Source organism: Echiichthys vipera (genome assembly GCF_963691815.1).
Source record: "Echiichthys vipera genome assembly, chromosome: 1".
NCBI lineage: Eukaryota > Metazoa > Chordata > Actinopteri > Perciformes > Trachinidae > Echiichthys > Echiichthys vipera.
The window spans coordinates 9,518,667-9,546,304 of NC_139826.1; the positions used below are offsets into that span (position 1 = coordinate 9,518,667).

General features: G+C 39.3%; 1 protein-coding gene across 1 annotated transcript in view; it reads left to right on the forward strand.

Annotated features, from left to right (window-relative positions):
• cdh8 (cadherin 8) overlaps positions 1-27,638 on the forward strand; it is a gene marked incomplete at both ends in the record, with an annotated part of 107,384 nt that overhangs the window by 63,348 nt on the left and 16,398 nt on the right. The window contains 4 exons of the mRNA XM_083915280.1: positions 9,082-9,201; positions 17,954-18,121; positions 18,379-18,566; positions 25,799-26,046. Coding sequence (XP_083771406.1) covers positions 9,082-9,201; positions 17,954-18,121; positions 18,379-18,566; positions 25,799-26,046 — 724 coding nt within the window. The remainder of the gene's footprint in view (positions 1-9,081; positions 9,202-17,953; positions 18,122-18,378; positions 18,567-25,798; positions 26,047-27,638) is intronic.

Genomic DNA, 27,638 nt, shown 5'->3' on the forward strand with positions numbered 1-27,638 from the left:
AAATGCCCCTCTTTAATGATGCCATAAATGCCCATCTGCAACCCAGGAATCTAAAACTGGCTTTGACTACTGTAGAAAAATCAACTGGCGGTGCTCCAAGTATGTCATCCTCTCCTCTGAGAGAATAGACGGACGGGGATGGATGGATGAAAGGATGCCTCGACACGCTTGTTTTCTCCACCTTGTTACAACCGTTTCTGTGTTATCAAGAGCTTTGGCCTGCCACACTACAGCACAGCACTACACTTTGTATTTGACAATACTCTGCCTCACAAAGCTAATCGCCTCTTAATTCTTGAGTTATTCCCCATCCGTGCGCACCCATTTCAATCAAATTGGTGGTACTGTCCAAAAATAGTGCTGGCGGCACTGCCTGGAGAGATGGCCTGTCAGTCGCCCTGTCTGATCATGAGCTATTATCCTCTCTGCCCACAGAAAGGAGAGAGAGCAACACCAGTGTCTATGTGATCGTGATCAATACATAATCACTTTCCTGTCACCGAAATGGCGCTATCAAGGGACAGTCCAGCCCCACAGACCAGCCATTTTAGAAAAAGGATTTGGCACGCCATCATTCTGACCTAGAAAAGTGGGTGAGCGGTGGCTAAGTGAAGGCTGGACTCATTTAAACAGTCATTGCCATGGGATGCATTATTACATTTCCACTATGCTTGGGTTCATTACATTAGTTTGCACTGTGCTGTTGTAAGAAAAGGGACTATTAGGCCAGACAAATATTTACTGACCAACAAACAGACTCTCTAATACTGAATGGCAAGGGAGCAGCTGTAGTATGCATGCAGTTAACATCATTTAGTACATGGCTTTTTTTGAACAATTGTCTAATTGGCAGATAAATACATTCTGAGGTTTGCACTTTCTGGATAATAGACAGCATTTTCACATTTAATCATGTAATTTCACAGCCAAGAAGATTTTTTTTCAATACAAATTCATGTGAGTGCATGAAACATTATAATGCCAGTTAGAGGCGCATTACTCTTTTCTGCCTTTCAGACAGCTTACGTAAAACAGATTTTGAAATATTTGGTATAGGGCCAACACAGCCTCACAGACTTTTGTGACATCAAAAGACATCTGGGCAACCATGTGACATTAAAGAAAAGATGATAACACCAGAGCATCAAACTATTTATAGATTGTCTAATGTTTAATATATTGGGGATCAGGACTGACCTATTCTCTCAGACAAAGCTTGGAACATTAAAAGGGATTGCCTAATACCATGTCAATATTTATTTTGTAACTTCTGTCTTTTCCATTTAAACTGGCATGAATATATATATATATATATATGCTGCCCATGAGCACAGCAAAAACTACAGCTCCAACAACAACAAAACAGCGTGCCAACCATTAAATTCACCAACGTATTTCATTTTTTTTTTCTTGCTGTATTCTTTTGTGTAAAAACATGATCTCTCTGCTAACTGCTGTGGTTTACCGACAGACTCACCTTTTTTGTTGGGTCCGTGATGTTAGCCATTGAAGGTCTAGGGCTTATTGGAAATGTTTTTGTTAAACAGCCGCTAAAACATACAAATATAAAGATATTTGATCATTTTAAAAAAAATACATTTAGAATACCTATTGTAGCAATTAACAAACTGAAGGGTCCCAATGTTTATATTGCCAGACCTATCTCCACAGCAAGTATGAAGTTTGGTCTGGTTACACCCACTATGGTTACTACCAGCATGAAAAAAAGATATAATCTTGGTGGTTTGTATTTCTTTAAACCAATCAATCATCTTGGGCCGCACTAAGCCCCGTTTGCCGTACTGGTGACATTGCAAGATAGAGGAGATAGCAGAAGGGGGCCTGACATCTGGCGTGGCTTTATCCCATCACTGTACATCCGGTAAGCCAGACTGCATGTCTCTTGATATAAACTAATATTGTGAGAGTTTGATAAGGTTCATCTTTGTAGTTTGAATAGAAAAGGAGCCAAGGGATAAGGACATTCAAATGCAATTGCAATGAATGGTAAAAATCCGTTCAGTCACTGTGGAGATATCTATGTCTAAAGTCAAGTCATAGCTTTACATCGGACATTTGGGGGAAAAACATTTCTGAGAACATGCAACTTTCTAAAAAGGTCTCCTCAATGAGTCATTTTGAACAAGTCACTTGCTTTTAGCAAAGAGCTGACATTACATAATACCAGTTAAAGTGTTTTGTTTTGTTTTTCTAATCTAGCCATAGAGTATCTGATCAGCAGCATTTTACCATTTTATCTGCTCAACCCTAGTGTTGACTAAGAGTTTAGATCTTCATTATGGCTACTAAAAGGATTTGGTATGTAACCTAAAATGTCCTTCTCATATCTTATATTTGTGCATACCATACTATTGCAATAAGCCACTAAGAATGATGTGCTGTCATGCATGGTACTTCCCCTCTGCCTATTCCTCCCTGTGTTTTTCCCTCTGTCTTTCAACCCCCGCGGTGTGAAGCCAGTCAGACATAAACAGTATTGTTTTACCCCGGTAGGGCTCACAGCGGGGCACTGTTAGCCCCACGCCTCATGCAGCCCACAGCTCTCCCCATGCCTCAGTGATATCCCTTCTCTATGGCTCGGTGCCTGCATACATATGAATGCCCCCTGTCTTCTACCCTTCACGCTTCTGAGCTGGTCCAAGCTGAGCAGAGCTGAGATGTAGCACAGCTGCCATGCTTGTTGGACGTTGGGAAATGGAGAAGAAGTGTAGCACTCCGGCAATAGTAAATGCACTGTAACGACATATTCTTTTGAGAGAACATAGGTATGCTAGTACTGAAGTGGAGAGTACTTCCCTGTGATGTGGTTAGCTGTTTTGCACTAGGCATGCTGACTGTGAATTCTGGGCAATGGATGTAAAAAGCAGCTCATGCTCTTGTTAGATCAACTGTAAAATAAAACCAAAGTGTATATAAACATTATAATGAAGACTTTGTAATAGTTTTGTGTAATGGGGTGTTTTTTTATAAGATTATCTCAAAGCTGGCTGTATCTTTGCAGAATATTTTCTGTGCACTCACAGTTGGCCCAGATGATCCATGCTTTAGCATGATCCAAGGCCTGATTGAACTCACATTACTTGAAATGATTTGGGCCTCAGCAGGAATGCTTTGTGCTTATACGTCATTACCCTTCTGAGTTTTTAAATTTCCGTTGCGGCGAACAGATATAGATTATTTTTCTCAGGACCGCTGTCAAAGCTCTTGCTCAGGTGGGGCCCCCCTCATGGCCCCCTGGGAGCCAAATGCGTATTAAATTGCCCTGTTGGAAGCCAAAACGTGTGCTAAAGTGCCCTCTTGGAAGCCAAAATGCGTGTCATCTTCAATGGCGAGGATGCATTATATGTGCTCTTCAGAAAGTCTGTGCATGCCACTGCTGTGAGTAGACCCTTAATCATGCTTGTTCATAATTGTTCATGAAGACAAGTATAGTGTTTCATTTTCAAATTCATTTCCTTTTTCTTGCCACCCTGCAGTGTACAGTAAGCGCTGGCAAACGGGCTTCTCATGATCGCTCAGAGTTACATCTTTACGACCTTCCACTCTTTCATTATGCTTGCAATACTTCTTGGGGAATAAGCAGCCTATACAGATGAAGCTGTGTTGTGGGATAATGTGTTACAGAAATAAGCTGCAATGTTCTTCCACAGCCATTGTGTGTCACATCGGGCTGCTTACCCCAATTTATCCCCTCCCTGGTTCAAGGAAGATTCCTATTGATTTCCCATCACTGAGCCAGTGTACAGAGTAAATAGGAAGCGTGTGCCCTATTATTTGTGTTGGTTGATAAAACAGGAGGCTCGACCCCCATGTCTTTATTCTAGGGTTTCTTTAAGAGACCAAAGGCCCTTCAATCAAAAAATAACAGCTGGAAATGCCTCATATACATCCTTTGAAAATGTTATGTGTTTAAATTAATGGTTAATTTAAGGACAGGATTAACGAGATTACTCTTAGCATGGAAAAACAAACATAAGTGCAAGCTGTATTTTAACACATGACTAATGCGTGTCACCCTGTGGGGTACTACCCAGACCAATAGAGGGAGATTTGCGTCCCCAGGAAAGGGTTGTAATCTTTCAGTGTCTGGGCATTTGCTCAACAGCAGGAGAAAAGCAAGAACAATTCATTTTTGATGAGAAATGGCATGATTGCATCTACTTCCACATCCCTAACTGGTTTGACCAAGAGTGGTGTGTAAGTAACACTTTTTAGGTCAATAATGATGCCAGAGTAGTTGAGTTTACAGTAGATCACTTGCATTCTGGTTGAACATGTTCCATTGGAGGCTTTTTACATTCCTAATTCCTATGTGCACCGGTATCCAGATTTTTTCACCCTTGGAAGTTTATAGGTGTTGTGTTGCTATTTTTGTAATCGCCACAATGCCACAGGCTTCAAATAAAAGCCAGTGACAATATCCCTCCTGCAATTGCATTCCTGTGCCCATTACTTGGCCTACAGCTGCATCCATTTCTGCAGTGTCCCAGAAAATTCTGAGCATTATCAAGGGGAAGGACGAGCTAATCTGCACTGATTTGAAACAGGACCAAAACACTGGCTTTCCTAATCCCCCCTTTTTTATCAGGGGCGGTGAGGAGCATTTTACCCCTATGGGAGGGAAAGAAAGAGGGAGCTATTTCATGCTTCAGTGGTTCCACTGTTTTTATGAAGATTTTTTTTTCCCTACCCTCAACTTCCCCCACTTCAATCCATAGTGTAACTGAATGTATAAATCCAGTCTGCAATAGTCACACACCTTTTAGAGTTACAAAGGTACTATCCATAATTAGGTATGTGTAGATGGCTGCCTTGCCTTCTGTAGTAGTAGTAATTTAACTTTAAGGCAGATAAGGCTCTGTATCTCTGGAAAAAAGGAGGTGCAATTTCCTTAGCTGTCTCTCATTTTGTTCATTTGACAATTGGCAAACACCACGGCACAAAGGATATAATTTCGCTCCTGCATGAGCACACTAATTTGGATTATTGTACACATCTGTGGGATGTTTCCTTTCCATATTAACATTCTGTCAAGTCATTTGAATTGATATTGTATGTACTCATTTATCACATAAGTAACCAAATTATTTATAAAGCGCTTTTCACAGGACGAAGTCACACAGCACTTTACACGGTCATAAAACAATATACATGCCAAACCCCCGAAAAACACAATACATTGGAGGAAAACACAATTAGTTGACATAGTGCATACAGGTCAACTAAATACCTATCTAAACGGATATGTCTTTATCTGACTTTTAAAAAAGTCCACAGAGACTGCAGACCATAAGAGTGCGGGCAGAGGGTTCCATAATTTAGGAGCTGCGGATTCAAAAGCTTGATCACCCAAGGTTCTAAGGCAGACAGTACATTTAACATACATATTTGCTCTAAGAGAGTGAGCCGATGAGTATGGGTGCAGTAGTGCAGTCACATTTGCTGGGAAAGCTCCAAATCAGGGTGTTTTAGATATTTAAAACCTCATACTGAGGTGTTATCCTATGTTGTGTGAAGACAGCAACACTTTCACAGCTTATGGCGACTACAGTTAATGCATTGGAATATTATGCTCACAGTTTATTCCATGAAAATTGGGAGAAAGCTATCTGATTGGCAGTTTATTAGGTTCAAGTAAAGAAAACTCAAAGTCTATCAACATTTAACATCAAGTTAGAATGTGCTGTTTTTTTCTTTTTTTGCGAGTACTATCGCAGTAAACAGAAACACAGGAAGAAAGAGAGCTCATTGATCTCATCTGATGTGATCTTAACACTGCAAAAGGCATGCGGTGTAACAAGCAGTATGAAGTTTACAAGGTAAGCTTTGGCAACACAAAAGCATGGGTCATCATCACAAGACTATGAATTACTCAAACGCCTCTGTCTCAGAGGACCACTTGAGTCTCTCTCACTGTGAAATAATTGGGTTGCAACAGTAAAACTGCAACTCCAGCTAGAGTGCAAAGGTGGCTTTTGCTTTGTTTTGCTGTTACAAGACCACAAATGCGACGGTAACTATTAATCAATGTAGCTGACATTATAAAGAGCGAGATAACTTAAAAACATCTTTGGTGTAGTCCTATTTATAAAAAAGGCTCATGGACTGGAATGGTTTGCCTTGGGGATAAAGTATGTACTGTATTTGCCTCTTTTTTCAAATAAATATTATGCTCATTTTCAAGTTCCAACTTTTTTTTTACATGTTTTTATTTTTGAAATGTTAACACCACTGTCATTGTATCCGGGAAACGCCTGCAACATCACTGTAGCAGCACTTTCTAACTATATATAGTCATGTGTCACAAACACATCACAGCTGACATAAAGTCCAGACGGCTTGTTTAAAGGCATGGTTTATGTTGTAAGCATTTCTCTCTTGACTGAGTGTTTTGATACTTCATAGTATTTATAAAACACCTCAACTGCTTTAAAATAAAAAAAATCTAAATCTCAATTTCTACATTGTGGGACCTTTAAACGTGTACATTTTTCTGATTCAGGAAACTTCAAATTTCTCCCTCAGTAAGTGAATGTACTGAACTCTTGGCAGGTGCAACTGTTGCGTACACATCGTTTTTATTATAAAGCATAAAAGACGTGGAAATGATTCCACTGCATCAGGGTGGTTCCAGTGCACAGAGGCAGCAAGAGATATTAAACAAACAGAATACAGATGTCTGATTTGTGGGTTGCACACTGTGTGGAGGAATTGTGTTTCCATTGCATCTGGCATTTTTTTTTCTGTGTTATAATTCATGACTGAAGCCTCTGCATTGCAATGTTGGAGCCAAAACTTGGTGACGGTCTTTCCTACAAGCCTTTTCATGTGCAGTGGACAGACTTAGGTGCCTGTGGCAGGACCTGTGCAGTCTGCGACGAGGGACGTCTACCTTTGTTGTCAGAACACCTCTAAACATCTTTCACAGAAACAATTACCATACCATCTGTAGCTCCCTGCCAGCGTGTTGCTCACTGTCAGCATGTCAGTTTCTTTTTCTCACGCACACACACACACACACACACACACGCACACGCACACGCACACGCACACACACATACACACACACACACAAACACACAGACAAGGAGCTAGGCCATTGTGGATTAAAATAAATTAGTTGAATTGTGTTAATAGTCTCATTATATTTAGTTTTTCAGTGCATTTTTCCCTGATACCTTTTAATGGAGCTGTAAATGGTGGATTTAATTGTCACTAATCTAATTGACAAAAACTACCGGCAGTGTTGGTATATTGTATTTGCATGCATTTCTTGCAAACCTCAGAGAGCTAGTTTGGTAAACGACCTCGTCACTGCTTCATGTATTATCGTTGGTGTGAAGGTTATGACTAATTACTCTAGTGTTAAAGGTTGTACATGTGGGCAACTTCTTCTCACAATGTAAAGTTTTTACTTTCTGTTTTAGGTGACTTGATTATCTTTCATTTATTTTGTTGATATATGTCAGCAATGTTTTATCATGTGATGTAATGCCTGTTAGTGTATATGTAAGAGGTCTGCAGTTCTTCAAGACCAATAGTTGTGAAAGTATAACTTGTTCCTCTACAGTCGATTTGGTTACCTTCACTGCTATGTTACAATACGTATGTCACATATCCATCACTGTCATGTTGATTTGCACACCAGCTAACATAATGAAGCGGAAGCTATCACCACAAGAGGCTAAATGACAAATCAACTCTGACATGACTGGTTTGCTCAGTTAGGCCACCCATTATAACACACTTCATCTAAAGTCATGTCACATTTGCCGCAAGTAATTGACACTTTGACACCAGAACTGTAAACGAGTTAAAGACATGGAGTGGCACAATAACGAATAGTTTGTTTTGGGTGTGCATGCCTTTTTTTTTAAGTTCAGATGATACTGAATGTGTTTATTATTTCATTGTGGTGGGTATAGTTCTTAAATCTGCTGACGTGAGGATAGTGCAACATTTAACATTTGAGGAAGAGTTAAGGAGTGTCTTTTAAATTTATCTCACACCAGATAAATATTCTTTCTCTCTTTCCCAGAGCTGCCATCTGTGCTCAGTTTATTTGCTTACTGGCATATTGCTCAGTTAAAGATAGAAGAGGCAGCAATGTTGGGGATGCACTATTCTATATATCGCAGAATTTCTAATTCAATTTGAAGGATATTGTGAAGGTTATTGTTGCATTTAAAAAAACATACACAATTTAAAAATATTTATGCGTGATAGGTTTTTATTATTAAATGGGTTGTACTAAATTCAACACTGGTATTAGGGGTGTTGTTATATGTCAATATTGGCAAAAAACGCGATTTTAAAAAGAATAATAATTCATGTTGTGTTAATATTACATATCATACATAATATTGTGATAATGTGTAAATAACCATTTTCGCTTTCCCTCCACCTATCTCCAACACTGTGGATGTTTAGATTATGAGTTTGTGTGTTAATCAGTTTCACTATTGGTGTTGTCTTATACAACATCAAAGTACTCTATTTACGTTTTTAGAACTTTTCTGGAATGCTGCCATCTTCAAATTGGAAGGCTTTCATGGTTGAAGCCTATGGAGGCCAAGATATCTCATGATGTAAAGGGGCAAGTCTGTCCGTCAATGAATCAGAGGCTGTGTTTCTGACTGGGCATGTGTGTAAAAGTGCTCATTACATCCTATTATCATGTCGATCTATGCTGATTGGTCAGCAGCGGGGTTTCAATATTTTTCCATATCAAGGTTCCACTGAAATATTAGATATTTAAAGTAAATCACAAGGTTCAGCTGCCCTTCCTATCCCAGTCATTTCTCTTATGTACTAAATTAAAAATAAGCAGATAAAATAATTGCTCAGATGTCATGCACACTGCTGACATTTCAGGGTCACACCACCGGAAATGTGATGCAAATGTTAAGCATGTCTGATACTGATGGAACTTTATTTTTGAACAAATCAACCTCACATAGGTACACGTAGGTTTAAATAGTCTCATCTCCATTGGAAAAGCTATGTAGAGATGGTTGCCTTTAGAGTCACGGTTCCAAATTCTGTCTTTCTGCACCACAGGTACCCCAGTTACCCGGGTAACAGCTTCAGACGCAGATGATCCAGTGTACGGGAACAGTGCTAAACTAGTCTACAGCATACTGGAGGGGCAACCATATTTCTCCGTGGACCCTAACTCCGGTAAGTGCAGTTATGTGCTTGTTGGTGTTTTATACTGATAAGATGAATCTCTATTCCGTGGGCACAAAGCTGTGAGGGTAATGTTATTAGAAGACAAAGCAGCACACAGTGAAAGCCATTTCGGAGTATGTTTGACACACTGGATTCAAGAGTCACCTGTGCAGGATGGCCATGTCAAGTTGCTTACTGCAAACAGCTGCAATATCTCACTATATATAGCATGCTTATACTACAAGCAATAAAACGGGACCAGTGTGATCACTGATCGAAAGGAGACACAATAGGAGCACACCCCAGTGGGGCGGGGAAAGCTCTTTGTGCTGATATTCATTGTTTGCCTGACAAAGCCTGACGAAGATCTCTGTGAGATCGAAACGTTGCTTCATTAAATTTAATGGGTGCTATTAATACAGTGTGCAAAAGCTTTCTCTGTTTCTAACCAATGGAGAACATAATATATTACAAAATGTAATGAATGAACGCCACACCCTTAAAGGGGAAAAAAGGAAAGAAATTGGCTTAACAGTAAGAAAGTGATTACATGTAAGGATTATTTTAGTAGTCCTTTTCTTCTGACAGACACAGGCACATCAGGCCAGAACCTTTCATTGTCCTTTTTCATTACCTGCTGCAACTTGGATAAATGAGCTTACCTCACCTCAGGTCAAGTGGTGGGCTGTAACTGTTTCCTAATAAGAATGTCCAACTTATTGTCAGGAATTGTTTTACCTTAGAATGGTCTTACTTATTGTGCATAGATGCAGATATGAAATAAAAGCTTTTTTATTTCAACTGTGTGGCCTAGGACTTAACAACCAGCGGCTGCCTTAAGCATCTGGAGACCTGTTTCAAAAGCTAAAAACAGAAGTTAAACTAACTTGTTTATGATCAGCTAGTGAGCCCAGTTCTGGAATACACGTGAAGCAAACTCTCATGAATGACAGGCACACATGGATGTATAGTTAGTTCCTGATCACAAAATGGCGCTTATTCATTTCAATGACAATTGCTAGCCTAGTGCATACGATTGATGATGATTTGGGCCAGTATTATGTGGTAGGACAGTGGCCCCTTCCCTACTTCCTACCCCTCTACTTCCTTTCTTGGGCCGAACCAATCTTTAAACTTGGCCTTCATTTTGATTACAATTACACACATGTACAATTGTGTGACTGTATCTTGCAAGGCTGTATCACTGTGACAAAATCTGTCTACTGACAGACAGACACACATGTAAGAACTGAAAAAAAAAATGTATTATATCAAAGTGATTTATTCCAAGCTTTTCACAATCACCTGAAGACAACATGTATTTTCTGAAAAGTATGACTATTAGATCGTGACCAATCCTATTTTAAAATGAATAATTGTAATTAATGAAAGTTGCCTCAGCTGTGCCACATGTGTAAAAATGCCCAGTATGATTTTGATTTGCTTCCTGCTTCTGTGTGATGGCTACAGGTATTCGAATGATGCATGTAATAAACAGATTATTCAGTGATATGTTAACATAATCTTTTACATGTATTAATCAAATGTATTCCAGACTAAAATTCTAAAGCAAAATAAAAAAAGGCCATACTTAAAATATGTGAAAGGTATTTCTTGGTTTAGGGAGAGGTCTTGTGAGAGGTCCGTGTTTGTGTGCCTCCATCAACTCAAGTCACACAAATTATTGCTTTTGTCATTATGTTGTAGTTTTGAAAAAAAAAAAAAAAACATACATACTTACATCTTTCTTTGTGCAGAGGCAAAAGGTACTTGTTTAGGCAGCGAGAGACAGACCTTGAAAGAGGCTGTATCACGTCAAAAACGATATCAAATTGAGAGCACAAATGAAGTAATCCCTGCACACAAATGATTAAATCGAGAGCATACATTAGTTTGTTGTTTTTTCTAAAATGTTCCTGTAATGTTGATGATGGAGAATTATATGAACTCCAAAAAATACATTTAGCGATCTTATAGTCATATTTTTCATACAATCTTTGAATATTTAAATTAGTAAAACAGTGTCTGTTGAACTGGAGGCTACTTGGTTTACTGTGACATCTAAACAAGAGGTGGAACATCAACACAACATCACATCCTGAGTTCATGAATATACATGCACATTCTGCTGTATAGAAACAGAAGCCCCTGTAAGCAGGGGCAGATTAAGGTGCTCAGGGGCCCCTAGGCTACTGTTTGCTTGAGCCCCCCACATTATTAATCACGCAAAAAAACAACCTGCTAGAACAGAATAACATTCCGGAACCTTGAAAAATCCTGTCAAGTTAAGCATTTTCTTTAGTAGATCTTGGTCCCGCTGTTCTTTCAGGTGTTGTGCTTTTCTTTTTCGTGGTCAACTATCACATTTTGCCGCTATACTTTCTACCCATCCACATGATGTTAGCTGATTGGGTAAACGTGCCCCATATCTATCCAAACAGTGACTTATTTTTTTAATGTTTCTAAGGGCTCCAACAGGAAGCAAGTTTTTTCTGGAGCCCATAGGCTGCAACCTAGGCAAGGCAAGGCAAGGAAAGGCATTAATCCGTCTCTGCCTGTAAGCGGGCAGTTAGGCCAGAGGGTCATGCTTCCTGCAGTATCTGTGATATAATGGAGTATAAGGGATCTAACCAACACATTTATTATAATTTGATTAGATTTCAGTGGTATTTATAGTTTTCTTATAGATCAGTGTATATGCATATAATGCTGCATGATTTTAGGCAGCAGAGATCTCGGTACTCTGAATTTAAATTCAAAAGAAAGATGGATGTGACTGCATTGAGTAAGAGGATGCTTTTAATGTACATGTGCACTGCCCAAATGTGCAACAGGTTGTACAGTACAGGTTGCAGCAGGCAAGGATGCTCAGCCCACTTGAGCTTATCTCACTCTCTAACTATGTATGAGGCTCAAAATGCAAACATTGTGTAATAGAATAATAAAAGGATATATAGTTGTTTTTGTTGTTGTTGTTTTTTTGTTTTTTTAACACAACACACAGAAGACCACATGGCGATGTGTTAACAAGCGTGGTTCCCCATCATGTAAATAACCTTTTTTCTGCAAGCCCATAAGGAACAACATGAGTAAACGCACGCTAAAAGGGAGCTGACAATGATGGTTAAGCTTGAAAAGGACTGCAGGTAGTTCAGCCCATCTGTTTTTTGAAATGCTTGTAGATTATCGCTGCATGAGGCTGCTGTTTAGCCAGGCTCCTGGGCTCCCTCCCTTTCTCTACCCCTTCCCTCTACAACTGAACGCTTATGTTTCAAAACATGAACAGTAAAAAAAATGTGTCAATCGGGCTACTGTACCCACAGAAATTGAATTTATAGCTTTAATTAAAACCTGATCTCGTCCCCATTAAGGGGCGGCTGTGGATCTACCTCTAGCTACAGGAGTCCTTTGAAGGTCCCATATTGTAAAAAGTGAGATTTCCATGTCTCTTTTGATTATAAAGCAGGTCAATGTGTTATATCAAAGTAAAGTATCAAAATGCTTAAAAAGAAATGTACACAGCCCCTATTCAGAAACTGTCTTGAAACTAACCGTTTCGTACTGTCGTGATGTCACAACTCTACTATATATAGGTAGAAAGTGCTGCTTGAGCGCAGTTACAGTCATTCCCTGGGTGCAACGATGGTGCAGAGACAAAGAGAGTGGAAGTGTGTAAGACCTGGAAATGGTGACCAATCAGAGCAGACTGGGCTTTTTCAGGAGGTGGTCTTAAAGAGCCAGGCTCTTAAACAAAGTGTTTCAGACAGAGGGTGAATACAGTAATATGCAGGCAGATAGTACGAGAAAAATGTGTTTTAAAGCATGTTAATATGTTCAAGTAGTTCACAAGTGAACCTGAAAATGATCATATTATGTATCCTTTAATAACAACATTTTCGGTTCGATCCCCAGCTCCTGTTGTCCGCCTGTCAAAGTTTCCTATAACAAGACACTGCACCTCATGTGCTCCTGATGGGCAGACCAGCTTGCATTGCAGCTCCACCACCATGAATGTGTATATCAATGAGAGTCAAATTGTAAAGTGCTTTGTCTGATAAGGGGTCCCTATATAAATATAGTCCGTTGACCATGAAAATAATAACGAAATACAATCTCTGTACTGACAAACAAGTAAAACGCACCCACACAGCTGTTGTGTTGAGAGAAACAGAAAAAAACAACACATGCTGTGTGTTTGGCTCCCAATACATTTAATAAGGTAACATTTTGATCTTACAAAGATCTCCGTCAGGCTTTTCAGACAACCGTTACTCACATCACAAATGTAAAGTATTATATACACACAATATTACTCACATGTGATTGCAATCTGGATAATACAATGACCCCGGCTCTGCAGAATAGGACTGAGACACGTGTAGCCTTACACAACAGGAAGTATAGGCTACACGTGTAGACAGATGAGGACGACAGTACGCCTCTGTTAGTAGGATACATCGAGATAAATGCAATGGCTTCTGTATTATGTTTGTCCTGGATTAGCTAGGTCAACGGATCAGTGATACTCTGTATGGTTCAACATGTATGGGTTACATGAAATGTTTTATTAAAACTACTAAATTATATGATTCATTGGGTATCAGTGAGTTGCGTGTTTAAATGAGATCATTGGTTGACCGAAATGCTAAATGGGCCAGTACTCATATGCTTCTATGTAACATTATTGCGTTATGAATTCATAATAATAATAATAACGAATACTTCCTTTCACCAAGCAAACTCTTTAGCAGCGTCAAAAGGCATAAAGTTATCTCAAAACAGATTCCAAATTGGATTTTTAATTGCTTTTTCAGCTGACTTTCTAACATGTGTCTGTAAGCAATATGATTAAATAATGGTGAAATTACATTAATAAGAAATGAGATGGAAATCATCTGCTCACATTTTGGAAAACAGCACACAATAAACAAGCTTCAAGAAAGGGAGTCTCAAAATATATGTGCATATTTAGGACAAACACTCGGTTCAACACATAGACATTGAGCTCATCCTCTGCTATAGGCGACGTCACAGTCTAGAAGCATATGCGACCGGGTGTGGCTTTAGGAAACGCACTGAACGGACAATTTAAGGATTAGCATTCATGCTTTGTGTTATTGCAAAGCACGTGCAGATGGCTCATTCAAGTGAGCCAGATGTTTTAATGAATGTTAATGAAAAATAAAAGGAATGCGCATTAGAATGCGTTTGACACTTACAACGCAACATTGGAAATGAAAAGCATTCAATAAATAAATAAACATCATGCCCCAATTCATCACTTGGTTAATGGTCGGTGAAAAAAAAAGTTGAGGCAAATATCTATGGAAATGAGTGTTTGTCTATCCTCCCTTTTCAGTGATTAGGAATTAATTTGAATAATTAACGATGATCAACAGAGATGAGAGTGTTGCTTCTAGCAGGATGATTGAAGTGTGTTTGTGTGTGCGTGTGGAAGAGGGAACAGATACGAGTGACTTGCTTGTGTCGCTTTTTTATTTTTGGGTTCATTTGTTTGCATGACTCGAGGAGAGGTGGCTCTACCTTGTTGATGTCATACAAAGCTTATTTTTACTGTTTAGACCAGTGACATAATGCAAAATGTAAAATGTACCTGTAGAATAAAAATGTTGCTTTTGCACACCAACTAACTCACTCGTTTAGACTTTATCCCAAACAGTCCCCCACACATTTACAAGGACAAGTGAGAGATGCACTACATACTGCACATGATGTTTCAGCTTAAAGTAGTGATGGGCAAAACAGATGTCCTAAAGCTATATGAAGTCCACTAGATTGTTTTTTCTGTTCAACACAAGGTTGAAAGCAGCCTGAATTGCCATCCATTGAGCCTTTTTCTTTAAACCAAGAGCTCCATCTATTGGACTTGTAGAAAAGAAAGAAAATGCATCATGAAGTTTCATGAAGCCTCATTTTCCCCATCACTAGCTTAAAAGCCTTTATACGTAGGGGACATTTTTTTGTGCATCTATATTTTCAAACTGTTGTTTTTGTACTTTCCCACAGGACGTCAATCAAAGAGATAATGTGACATAATTTCTCAAACTCAAATTTACTCAGGACATTTTGCTAAAAGGAAACAAGCTTGCTGTAGCACAAAGCACAGAGGGAGACACTTTCTTTTGTCTCCAGGGCCCGAGCACCTTAAGCCCCTCTGGATTTACTGCATGTGAAACTGAGCACTTGGCCTTTGCATTGTCTGTTGCAGTGCTCTATTAGATAACATTCTTATGATTTGTTTTAGTGTTGTCGATCACCACAGGTTGACGGACGAGATCAAGCAGGAGACTCTGTGGACTATGATGTCAGTGGACGACATTTTGATCTGAAGTGAGGGGAGTAGGGAGCAGGTTGATGAAAGACTGGGGAGGTGGAGGTATGCAGAAAAGTGGAATGTGCATGAATGAGAGGCAAGGAGTAGAGGTGGCAAAGGTGGATGTGTTTAAGTGCTTGGGGTTAATTCCTCAAAGTAAAGGAGAGGGTAGAATAGAGTGCAGGCAAGGTGGAGTGGATGGAGACAAGTGTCAGGAGTGATTTGCTACAGAAGGGTACCAGCAGGAGTGGAAGGGAAGGTTTACATGATGGTAATGAGACCAGCTAAGTTGCATGGTTTGGAGGCGGAGGCACTGACAAAAAGACAGACAGGTAGAGCTGGAGGAGGCAGCGTTGAAGATTTTTGTTGGGAATGAAGAGGATGGATATGATTAGGAATGAGTACATTAGACATTTGAACATGTGCAAAGGGTAGATGCTGGGTATAATGGGAGAAGGATGCTGCAGATAGAGTGGCCAGGTAAAAGGAAAAGAGGAAGCCCAGAGGAGGTTCATGAATATGGGGAGTGAGGATATGCAGGTGATTTGGTGCAATGGAGGAAGATGCAGAGCACAGGAAAAGATGGAAACACTGGATGGAAATGGGAGCAACTGGAAGATAAATAATATTGTTATTAATATTACCAGTAGCAGTAAAATAGATCAGATACAATGTTTTAAACTGAACTATTGTAGCACTTTGAAACGAACTGCATCCACAATGGTATGCCACCGGTCTGGCATTCATATGTAACATTCAAAGATAACATTTTTAACATTTTGCAATCTTTACTCAAACAGCTACAAAAAAAACCACATTATCTTGTTGATATTACATTACTTTGTATTTATTATAATTTCAGAAATCCACTACAGAAAATGATGCATCCAACACAGTTGGGGTTATAATACTTTGATGTGATGTTGACAGGACATAGCACTACGTCTTCAAAATACTATTACAAATGATTTACAATGTAACAGTTTAGCAAGTGGAAGTTGTGCAGTTTTGTGCAGGATGTGCTCTGTCAGTGAGTTACTTTTTGGCAAACAAACATTTGTTTATATATTTGTCCAAGCATAGCCGAGATAACATAAAACTGAAAGTACAGTAGTTGTGGAAAATTGAAATCGTTCACACATTAATACTTTTCTACATATGAGTCTTACAAGTTCAAAATAACAAAAAAGAACTTCAAATGACAAAAATAAGAAGTTTATGTTCTTTTTTACATTACAGCAGTGGGGCCTGTGTGCAAATTAATTTGGAAATAAAGCCTAAATCAACAAAAAACAAGCGTCAAAAATCAAGACATCACACTTGGCGGACAGGGAGGTATATAAAATACAAGGTTGAGACATAATGTGAAAATAAACTTCTGATTTTGGGTCTGGGAGTAGTGCTCTATGGCACTAATGGGACACTGGTTTCGAATCCTTTTCTTGTGCTGATGCCATTGCCACAAAATGCACCATTTTTTTCCCAGGAAAGTTCCTTTTAAGCAATAACTGTAAAGAATAATTCATAGAGTAAAGGAAATTATGGCAATGGCAACATGTAATGTTTGGGGTTAAGGTAAAATAAACCCAGTGACACAATGGAAAAAAAACAACAACCATCAGTATCTATTACTTACCCCTTCCTCCAGTGTAAACTTGCTGTTTAGGTCATGTAGCTGTTTTGTTTAAAATGTCCAACTCTTTTCCTTCACATTCTCTTTTTTGTTTAGATCATCTGTGTTGTGTCTGACCTTCAAAAGCAAAACTGAGCCTGATATTGTGCTACATCTCAAAGGAAAATCTATTAAAAGAATTGAAAATGCAGGCACAGACAACATCCTAACCCCTCCCACGTTTCTTTCCATCATAGCCAAGCAAATTCTCATTGTCTGAGGCAGCTCAGGACCAAGGCAGGGTGTCATGCCAAGCCTGGCTTTTATGAGGGGTTTTATATTCATTTGATGATCCTGCGGGCCTCTGTTTCCTGAGTGGATTATCCATATATGCCGGTGCTGAGCCCTTTTTATATTCAGTGCCGTGGCAGAGTCAATAAGGTCCATTCTGCATACAATATTCAAGATTATACAAGACAGACAGCATAATTCACACTCAATCAGAATGCAAATGACTGCAGATGGCAGAAGAGCACATTTGAAAACACACACAGCTGATTCTCAGTGCTGGGACTGGCTCAGTCATGACCACCTTGCCATCCTCACACAGACACAAAGAGATTTTTTTTTAACCTTTGCTTTATACAGAGCCCATGTTTCATAAAGTCATGGGTAGCCTTGAAGGTTACAGTGTGCTTCACTTTTTCTTGTGTGTGCTTTTGCATACTCGCATGAGCATCATTACAACAATGTGCAGAGTATATCAGTCATGTTTATAATTGCATTGATGTGTTATGAACTGTTTCCACCTTCAGCAACCATAAAAATTGCTCTCCATGGAATGGATCGGGAGATGAGAGAGGAGTACTTGGTGGTCATTCAGGCTAAGGACATGGGAGGTCACATGGGGGGCTTGTCTGGAACTACTACTGTCACCGTCATGCTAACGGATGTCAACGACAATCCACCAAAGTTCTCTAAAAGTAAGTCACTTTATGAACTTAAATGTCCCCAATTGAATTAGGAGGATAACTCGCTCTAAATAAGTATTTCTCTTATTGGTTGTAATTGGGAAGAATAAATGTTATTTGGCAAATTTCATAGATTCAATAGACTCCTCAGAAACTAATTCTAACTGATGTCTACAGCTAATGATGATGCAGTGTTATGATATGCTTTCATAATTTTGTTTCATTTTCACATTTCTCGAAATCGAAAAACTGTGTCTCTTCCTCCCTAGGTTTGTATGAGTTTGTAATCCCTGAAGACCTACCGATAGGGAAAATGGGCGGCAAGGTTAAAGCAAATGATAGAGACATTGGTGAAAATGCAAAGTCAACATATAACATCATCGAGGGAGATGACCAAGGCATGTTTGAGATTGTCACGGACACACAGACTCAAGAAGGGATTCTTCGACTAAAAAAGGTAATGGCTTGAAACCGGCTTAAAATGGCTTAAATCAACCCATAATGCTGTCTCTGTAAGTTATTGGGTGTAAACCTAACAAGGCTATGGGTTGTGTAATACAGCAATTGTTAACTATGATGCGTTTTGCAAAGTGCGGTTGAAGATAAATGAATGAACGATGGACAGTGGCAGGGGTCTCATGTTTTCTACAACGCCATGCATCTCTACTGCTCAGCATGTGTGGTATTTTTTGTAGCCTACTACGCAGAATTTGTAAAAGTGCTCACTCAAATGACAACTTTACCATAGTACTGTATTAAATGGTAACTGTTCGGCGATCAAACAACAGAGAAACTCAGATTACAACACACACAGAGGGATAATGACTTTGTTCTCTGCTCAGGGTGCCATTACTCCACTCTATATTTATATCAAGCATTTATTTTCTGCTATATTAATGTTTGAAAGTAAAGCTCCTTAACGTTTCAAAGACAGGAAAAATCTCCATGTTTATTGTCCTTGACACACAGAACAGTGCTCCTGGCACTACCTAATACGACCTCATTAAAGCGTACCTTCAAACCCAGGTTTCAGCCTTACTCCACCAAATGCAAAATTTTAAAAAAATGCAACAGAGTGTGCAAGGGGCTCAGAGGGGGGTAGAGAGATGACAAGGGTACGTGGGGGGTTTGCCCACCTCAGATTAGATGGTAACACCATTTTTAAATTTGATGAATAAAGAAGTCCCTCCATTGACTCTTTAACTTCATAAAGTAATTTGAAAGAAAATATGAGATTTATGCTTGAAGTAAAGTATAAGTTATCTAACTGGATATTTTATGTGTGTAGACATGGAGGCAAAAATCTCAAATATGTGGAAACTAAGTCTGAATTCCTTTTTCCCTTTTTTTCAGACAAGATAATCTCATTTTCACTTTACAGTCTTGCTTGTTTAGCTGTAGCTGTTAGCTCAAAGCAAATTGTTACATATTGGTTCAGCCCTCATTCTGACTTTGGTTGAATTCAGTGTTGCTAACACCCACATTACCATCACACATAAGAGCAGATGGACTATACAGAAGTGAACTGTTGTTTTTCGTAATGCTAACCCATCCACATGGGAGAGCTGAACTGTGCTAGCAATTGCCTCCAAAATAACTTCAGTGAAGCAGTTGCTAGTTAATTGCCCCGCTTCAGGGAACATTAACAGTAGTTGTTCGGAGGAGAAAAAACAATGCTCATTAAATGTGTTCAACATATTCCCATTTGTATGGTCTTGAGAAAAGCGAACTAGTGACACTCCTGTCACAAAACCTGAATATCTAACCTCAAATCAAACACATTACCGTATAATGGCATGGTGAAATGTGATGTTGGTTAAGCGTCCCCGTCAATAGCATCATATTCATCAGCTATGGCCAGAACACAAGCTTAGCTGTTGATAGAATGAGTATCCCAGGGTCTTGAAATGCAATGAGATACGCAGTACAAATGCAGTGTGAATATTTCCTCCAGGATAAAAGCCATAGAGGTTTGAGTCTGCATATAAGTGCTTGCCTGTATACATATAGAGCACTAAGTCACTTATTTTTCTTAACACAGAAATGTGTGGAATTTACATTTAAAAACCGCAATGTGTTTTAATAACACTGTGACCTGCAATCAAGTTTAGATGCAGATATACTTCAAGGAAATCTGTGAAGGATCAAACTGAGGTTTGAACATGTGGTATCAAAGATACTATAGCTGTTTATAAATGTATGCATTCTATAGATGCTCTGTCTGGTAGAAGAGGTTTGCATACCTTGAATCATACATGATTGATGGATGGGTGTTCTTAAGTCCTGAGTCATGGTTGGTTCAGTGTCTGGAGAAAAAGGCTATACATCAATCAAATGTGGAATGTGTTGCGATGTAAAATGGCATTACCCCAAGGACATGTGGTGTGACTTTGTCAAAGTGTGAACAATGAACTGCGTGGGTGGTGGAATGTATAAGAGCTAAGGCAATCTGCCGGGACCACAATTCACTGCCACTAAAGAAAACATCAGTGCTGGAGAACAAACTCGACACAAAGTCATAAAATCTCTAACTGTTGACAAAGCAAATGTCAAATGTGTTAGTCTTTTAGGCAACCTCTACTTCCATGTCCCGCAGAGAGAGCCCCGTTCTTCCGCTCAGCGTTCTTTCTGCGGCCTTGAGTTGGTTGCAAACATCACTAATGCAAGATGGATGATAATGTGCTGGGAAAAGTAGAAGGCATTTGAACACTTACTGTTTTTGCATCCCTCCAGACGGCAGCTTCTCAAGTTGAGATGAGTTAAAAGAGGCAGTTGTTTGGCTCTTTTGTTCTACATCCTCGCTGGTGTTATCCTCCAACCGGGGTGACAGAAGAAAATATTCTGTGTAACTCATTCCCCAACACATCCTGTCCCCATCAACAGCTGCACCAGTTTAGAAACTGCCATCTAACGTAGAAATTCAAATTACTACAGATCCTTTGCGGCAAGGTTAAAAAAATGTGGTCTAACTGAGGCTGGAGAGGCGCAAACCAAGCGAGAGATTCTTTTTGCTGTTTGTGTTTTTAAGCTTATTATCACCCAGCCCCCAGTCCTGTCGAGGGATGTTCGTGGGATGCTGAGCTTTCACCCCTGCAGTCAACGCTGAACTTTGAAGTCTCTAAATGGCCTGTGTGTACATACTGATTTGATGACCAAAAAAAAAAAAAAAACAACAACAATATAGCAGAGGTGTGGGATGGGACAGGACAATGAGGGTTTTTTTTACACAGGAGGAACTAGAATATATCTTTGTTGCTGAGCGTAAGACTGCTGACCCCTGTTTAAGACATTTTTTTTTTTTTTACCAGAAACATTTTATAATTTAAGCTGCCTACACAACCTTGACTCCAAATTGTATGGAGCATACCTCTACTGCTTTCCTTTTACACTCATGAATCTCTTTATAGTCAACAGTAGTCGACAGCACCACTTTGCATACTGATCAAAATCAAAGTGGCTCTCCCTGGATTGCTCATTCAAAGCACTGTCTGCATTTATTGAATTAATCATTTGAACGGGTCAAAATATGACTTGCATTCTGACTCCATGGGTTGGATATCATACAGTATTTAAAAAAGCAGCCTAGCTTAACTAGGCTAATCAGAGAAGCTGTTTACCACTGTTTTCCTCAAACCATACAAGTGGATGTAATGTAATTAAATATGCCAGCACTAGTGAGAGTCCCCCTCTCCCCTTTCCCCTCTCTGTTAGGTCACTGGAAACAAATATAATGAGTTGTTCCTACATGCTGTCAAGTGGGAACAATACTGAAATATTTTGATAAGGGAAAAGACAATTTTCCTGGAATAAATTTAGAGTTATTTGTGTAAATGGGAAAAGCAGCCCCCACAAAGGTTACTAGTACTCTAAAAGCTTAATTTATCAATATTATTTTCTTAACAATTGATCAAATGACTTTGTGTATTGTGAATACACAGGGATTTAGCATTGACATTGAATTTCAGCTCGGCTGTAGACTGTTTAACTGTCTTTAAGCCTGTTGTTTTACAGCCCACAGTCTTAAAAAACTTTAAGTCTCTTTACCACGTGTACTGCAACCTTGAACTTACAGTATCTCAACATTGTCCAGAGGAGCTTTATGTGAGAACCCAAATGTTTGAATCAGTTGGATCAGACATTATATAGACTTTACCCTGATGGCTTCCTATTACAAAGTCTGTGTAATGTTTGATTAATCCCATGCGTAATAGAACACATAATTGTCTGGGACATTTACACGGACGAGTGAGCTTGTTGATGATCTATCATGCGCCTAGCATGAAACTGGAAAACATCTGAGGGTGAAGAAAAGGGGTAATTTACACAAAGGCACAGTTTAAAATGGTACTCCAGCCAAGTAAGTCAGAAAACTTACCAAAAAAAGTTTAAAGAAGCAACATAAGATCAAGATCCCTCCTTTTAGTCTCTAGTATGGGTCAAGCTCCAAAAACATTAGATCCCACACTTCTAATAATAAAAACTTGATAGCAATGGTGAGGAGTCAAAGTACATTATTAAGCTCTCAAATGTAGTGGAGTAGATATACAGTATGACATGAAAGTATTCAAGTGAAGTATGACAGCCTCAACAGTGTTTAGTTAAACTTGAGTAAATGTAAATGAGAAGGGGGATTTTACACAAAGACACAAATGAAAATGTCAATGAAACAATGACATTCTGGAACTTCTGTCTGATGCTGAAATTGCCAAACAAATTCAAGGAAAGGCAAGAGACATTCTATTCATATTCTTGACCAAATTATGAACTACAGTGAATTCTGCATCATGTCTTCCCTCCTCCACACTCTACCCAGTGCCACCCGTTGCCTAAACCAAACAGAGTATTTGCAGTAGGTGAGAACGCATCTGATATCGGACAATCTCCTGTTATGTGCTTGTGTGTCAGGGTAAATTCGAATAATGTGAAGACTTGACTTGTCAGACATTGAACAACTGTTGTCACCAGTTAAAAAGAATACTGTTTTGTAAAACTAAATATTAAAAAAATGCTTAGTTCTTTACCTATGTCTGTACCAGTAAATTTCTTTCAAATTTTAATTAACATTATAACATTTCTCTCTACATTTACATATAATCATTTTAGCTATCCAGCCCAAATGTTATACATGCCCTTCCTCTCCACTACCATATGAATTTAAGTGTAATCCATTGGCTCCATGTCCAGCCACACTCCTTACTTTCTCAGCAAAGACGGCAGGATCATAGATAGAAAAGGAAGGACTAGAGGGGGGTTTTGTGTCAGGAGTGAGGAGGAGAAGAAGGGGAGGTTAATAATGAAAGTGTTCTGAATAGCTTCTCCGGCCGTGGAGGAGTGGGGCTTGGAGAGGCTTCAGGGGCTTGGTCTGTGTACTTGTGCCCCGATGCCAGGATTGTAGGAGTGGGGAAGTCAAAGGTGTGGGTCAACTCCCCCGTCTCCCTGGCTGCTGTTACTGTCTCAAAGCTGGGCCCCAAGAGAGCCCTTCACCCACCTACCCCCTCTGCCCCCAGAGCTCTCAGTACTGGCCCTGTCTCACCTCAGGGACAATTCCTCTTGCTCTCTCTCTTTTTCTCTAACTGGATATATTTCTCATTCTGTTCATCTCCCTCCTCTTAGTCCTTCTTTCTCCCCAAGCCAGCTCCTCTCCCCTCAAGCGGCAAGGCCCAGTTTAGATTTCCCTATAAATCGCGGTTATGGAGCGTGGAAGTAACTTGATCCCATTATTCTCGTAGTATGTGAGCGACCAGAGGTGATTCAGAATTAAATTGTGACCGTCTGGGGTGTCCTCGGAGATGCCAAGAGACTAAAATTGTGACTCTCCTCTTTCTTTTAAATATTAATGATGAGCCATCTGTAAAGGAAATACTGCATGGCAATTGAAAATTGCGATGAAACAGATATCATACAATGACATGTCCTGTACAAAATGTTTTTATTTCTCTTTAGAAAATTACACCTTTTGTTGATAGTCTTGAATAAGCACCTGTTCTCATTTGTTTCATGTCAGCTGGTTGTGATAGCAGTATGAAAGCTCTAATAATTTGCTGTCACCCAGAGCATTAGGAGGGAGATTTGTGCTCTGTCATGCCTATAAAGGTTGGGAAATATTTTCAGGTTGTGCAGTTCTGAAATGTACAATTATTGTGCCTGTTTGATATAAATCAAAATAGTGATCAAATAAATTATGTTTGCTGCAGTAGACAGATACCTTAGACATTATCACAAAGTCACTCACAAACTATCTCTTCCAATTAAACCCCCACTCCCACCCTCTCCGAGTAATGTCCATGTTTGTCTTCAACAATTATGATGGCATGATTCTTTTTAGTCAAAAACTAAAAAAAATATGTTTACACTTTAGACGCTCACTCGGTCAACTTAGCTCAAGGATGGGATGGTGTCATTTTGGGTACTACCAGTGGGGGGCACCACATTTAGACATGTAAATGCTTCTCTCTGTCAGTAAATGCTATTTTCTCAGGGTAGTAGACTTGTAACTGGTACCAGGAATAGAGAGAGCATTACACCTGTACTGATGTCCATGCATTGGTTACCGGTTAAATATAGAGCTGAGTTTAAGGGTTATTATTATTATTATTATTTATTTTTAAAGCTCTACGCGGCCTGGTGCCCCAGTACATCGCTGAGCTCATCTGCCCCATCCCTAAACCAGCTGCTCCCGGCTGTCCCTCAATCAAGGCTGAGGGGTAGGCGCGTCGGTGCTGTTGCAGTACTCGCCCCAAAGTTTTGGCACAGTTTACCATTTTCAATTAAGTGTTCACCCTCTGTGGCCAAACTCAAGTCACATATGTTTTCAGGCCTTTGAGCGTCCCTAAGTTTTTATGCGTCACTTTTTACACTTCTGTGTTCTGTATTTTCTGTCTGTTCCTCTACCTATTTCTGTGTGTGTAGTAAGGTACTGTTGTGTAATCTATCTCTTTTTTTTCTGTGTCCTATTGTTCTATTATATATAAATGTCATCTTATGGTACATCACTTTGGTCAACGATAGTTGTTTTTAAATGCACTTTATAAATGGATTTGATGTTATATATATATATATATATATATATATATATATATATATATATATATATATATATATATATATATATATATATATATATAGCGGTGGATGAAATAACAACAATGTTCTAATTAACAATTAAAATCCCTGTTGGTTTTTAAAAAATAAATAAAATTACACATGCATTTTTTTTCTTTAGTCTTATATACTTCTCAAGTATAAAAAAAAATAAATGTACTCATTATGCAGCATGACTGGTTGAGGTGGAGGTACCTTTAGCAGCTATATATTGCTCAGAAGTTTAAAATGGTACTCCAGCCAAGTAAGTCTGACCAAAAAATGTTTAAAGAAGCAACACAAGATCAAGATCCCTCCTTTTAGTCTCTAGTATGGGTCAAGTTCCAAAAACACTGGATCCCACACTTCTCATAATGAAACTTGATAGCGATGGTGAGGTGTCAAAGTACATTATTTAGCTCTCAAATGTAGTGGAGTAGAAGTATACGGTATGGCATAAAAGTATTCAAGTGAAATATGACAGCTTCCACAGTGTCTAGGTCAAACTTGAGTAAACGCACCACAAGACTGTAGATGTGTGATATGGACAGGTCAGGCACCTGAATGATGATGCTGTCCTTGACCACCTGTCTCTTTCTCCCCCTACAGCCTGTAGACTACGAGAGCAAGAGAGCCTTCACCCTGAAAGTTGAAGCCACCAACATCCGCTCTGAGCCCAGCAGTGGTGGGCCCTTCAAGGACACTGCTACGGTAAAGATTGTGGTGGAAGACTCGGATGAACCTCCCATTTTCTTCAAACCAGTGTACTTACTGGAAGTGAATGAGAATGCCCCCATCAACACGGTCATAGGGACAGTCACGGCCAGGGATCCAGACTCTTCTGGGAGCCTTGTCAGGTAAGAGAATGAAGGCCATTTACATTGAGCTCAACCTTTACAGCTCAACCATTTTCTATTGACAGAAAAACTTGAGAAGCTTTTGGTGTACCTTTAAGAAGTGTAGAGTATAGGTTAAAAGTGAGTCTTTAATGACTTCTTTTAATAAAAGGTTTGACACCTAGGCATGCAATTAAATCTCACCATGCCTGTGACCTTTGGAGACTATGGTCATTGTCTTTGGCAGTGAGGAAGCAATCCAATGATTGCTTTCATTTCCACAGATGCACAAAAAGAGATGTAAATTACGAGTTAAAGGCAGCAACTTCTACTTTCACCGTGTGACCAGCCCTGCTATATTCTCCTCTTTGGTGACTTATACTTGGAAATACCACAAGGGCACCTTGAGGATAGGTTATACAGGCAATTTCTCTCCCTCCATCTTGGCATTTCATTAATTCTCCAGTGACTTTCTGACCGCATTCCCGGGACAACACTCAACAGGTTGTGTGTAATTGCATGGCGAGCAGAGAGCAGGCTGGCTTTCATAGATTGGCTGAGGCTATAGAGCAGGGCCGGTTCATTCTACCTTATCCCCCCCCCCCCCCCCCCCTTTTTTTTTTCTGGTAGCATCTTCATGTTTAGTGATGAGATTGCCAAGAAGAATTGAGCCCGGAGGTTGCATGATGTCCCTCCCTTGGTAAAAAGATAGTATATTTCATGCGTAATGACATATTTTGCTTCTCTCCGTCCTTATTTTGTGTCATGCAGCTCCTATGTTTGTTGAACAAGTCTGTGTTTGTTAGAGAGAGATAAAAGAGGGGATTTTCGAGGTGCTAAATAAACACACACACACACATATATATATATATATATATATATATATATATGTGTGTGTGTGTGGGTGTGTGTGTATATATATATATATATAATTATGAGTTATGTGCAGATGGCATCTTCAAATGTCTTGGTTGTTGTCCAACCAACAGTCCAAGGTCTAACAAATAATTTGCTGCGGCTCTAAATGCAAATATGGTATTTTGGTCTTCATTTGGGTGAACAAACAATTATGCAGGTCACATACATGGACACAGCTGTTATTGTGAACTAATGTTTGTTAGATTTGTAAGTGTATACAAGTCCAGTGTATCATTATATTTAATAAACACAAATTTACAATTTATTCAAAAGTATCTGCAGTATTAATACAATACGTTACATTTGTCTACACTGTTGTTATTTACCTCCTTCAGTGCATAATTGTTGAAAGAAAAAAGTGACTAAATAATGAATAACTGTGTGCATGCAGATGGCAGCACCCTGCTGACATGATCTCTTCACACATTTGCTGCTATGATACTGTCCAGATATTAACATCCCTTGCATTGATACTTAAATGTTTGAAGCATGATGCGGTGCAAACTAAGTCATAGGCTGCCATATTTATGCACCAGCACTATTTCTCTCTCTTTCTTAGTCATTTGTCCTCAGGTCATTGCCTCAGACTCGCGGTTTTCATCACGCTCTTAATCAACAATTTACAATTAAGTGGAAAAGTTATTATTTTCACAAGGGGGCGTTGCTCAAGGGCTTTGTGTGATAGTAAGGGTTCC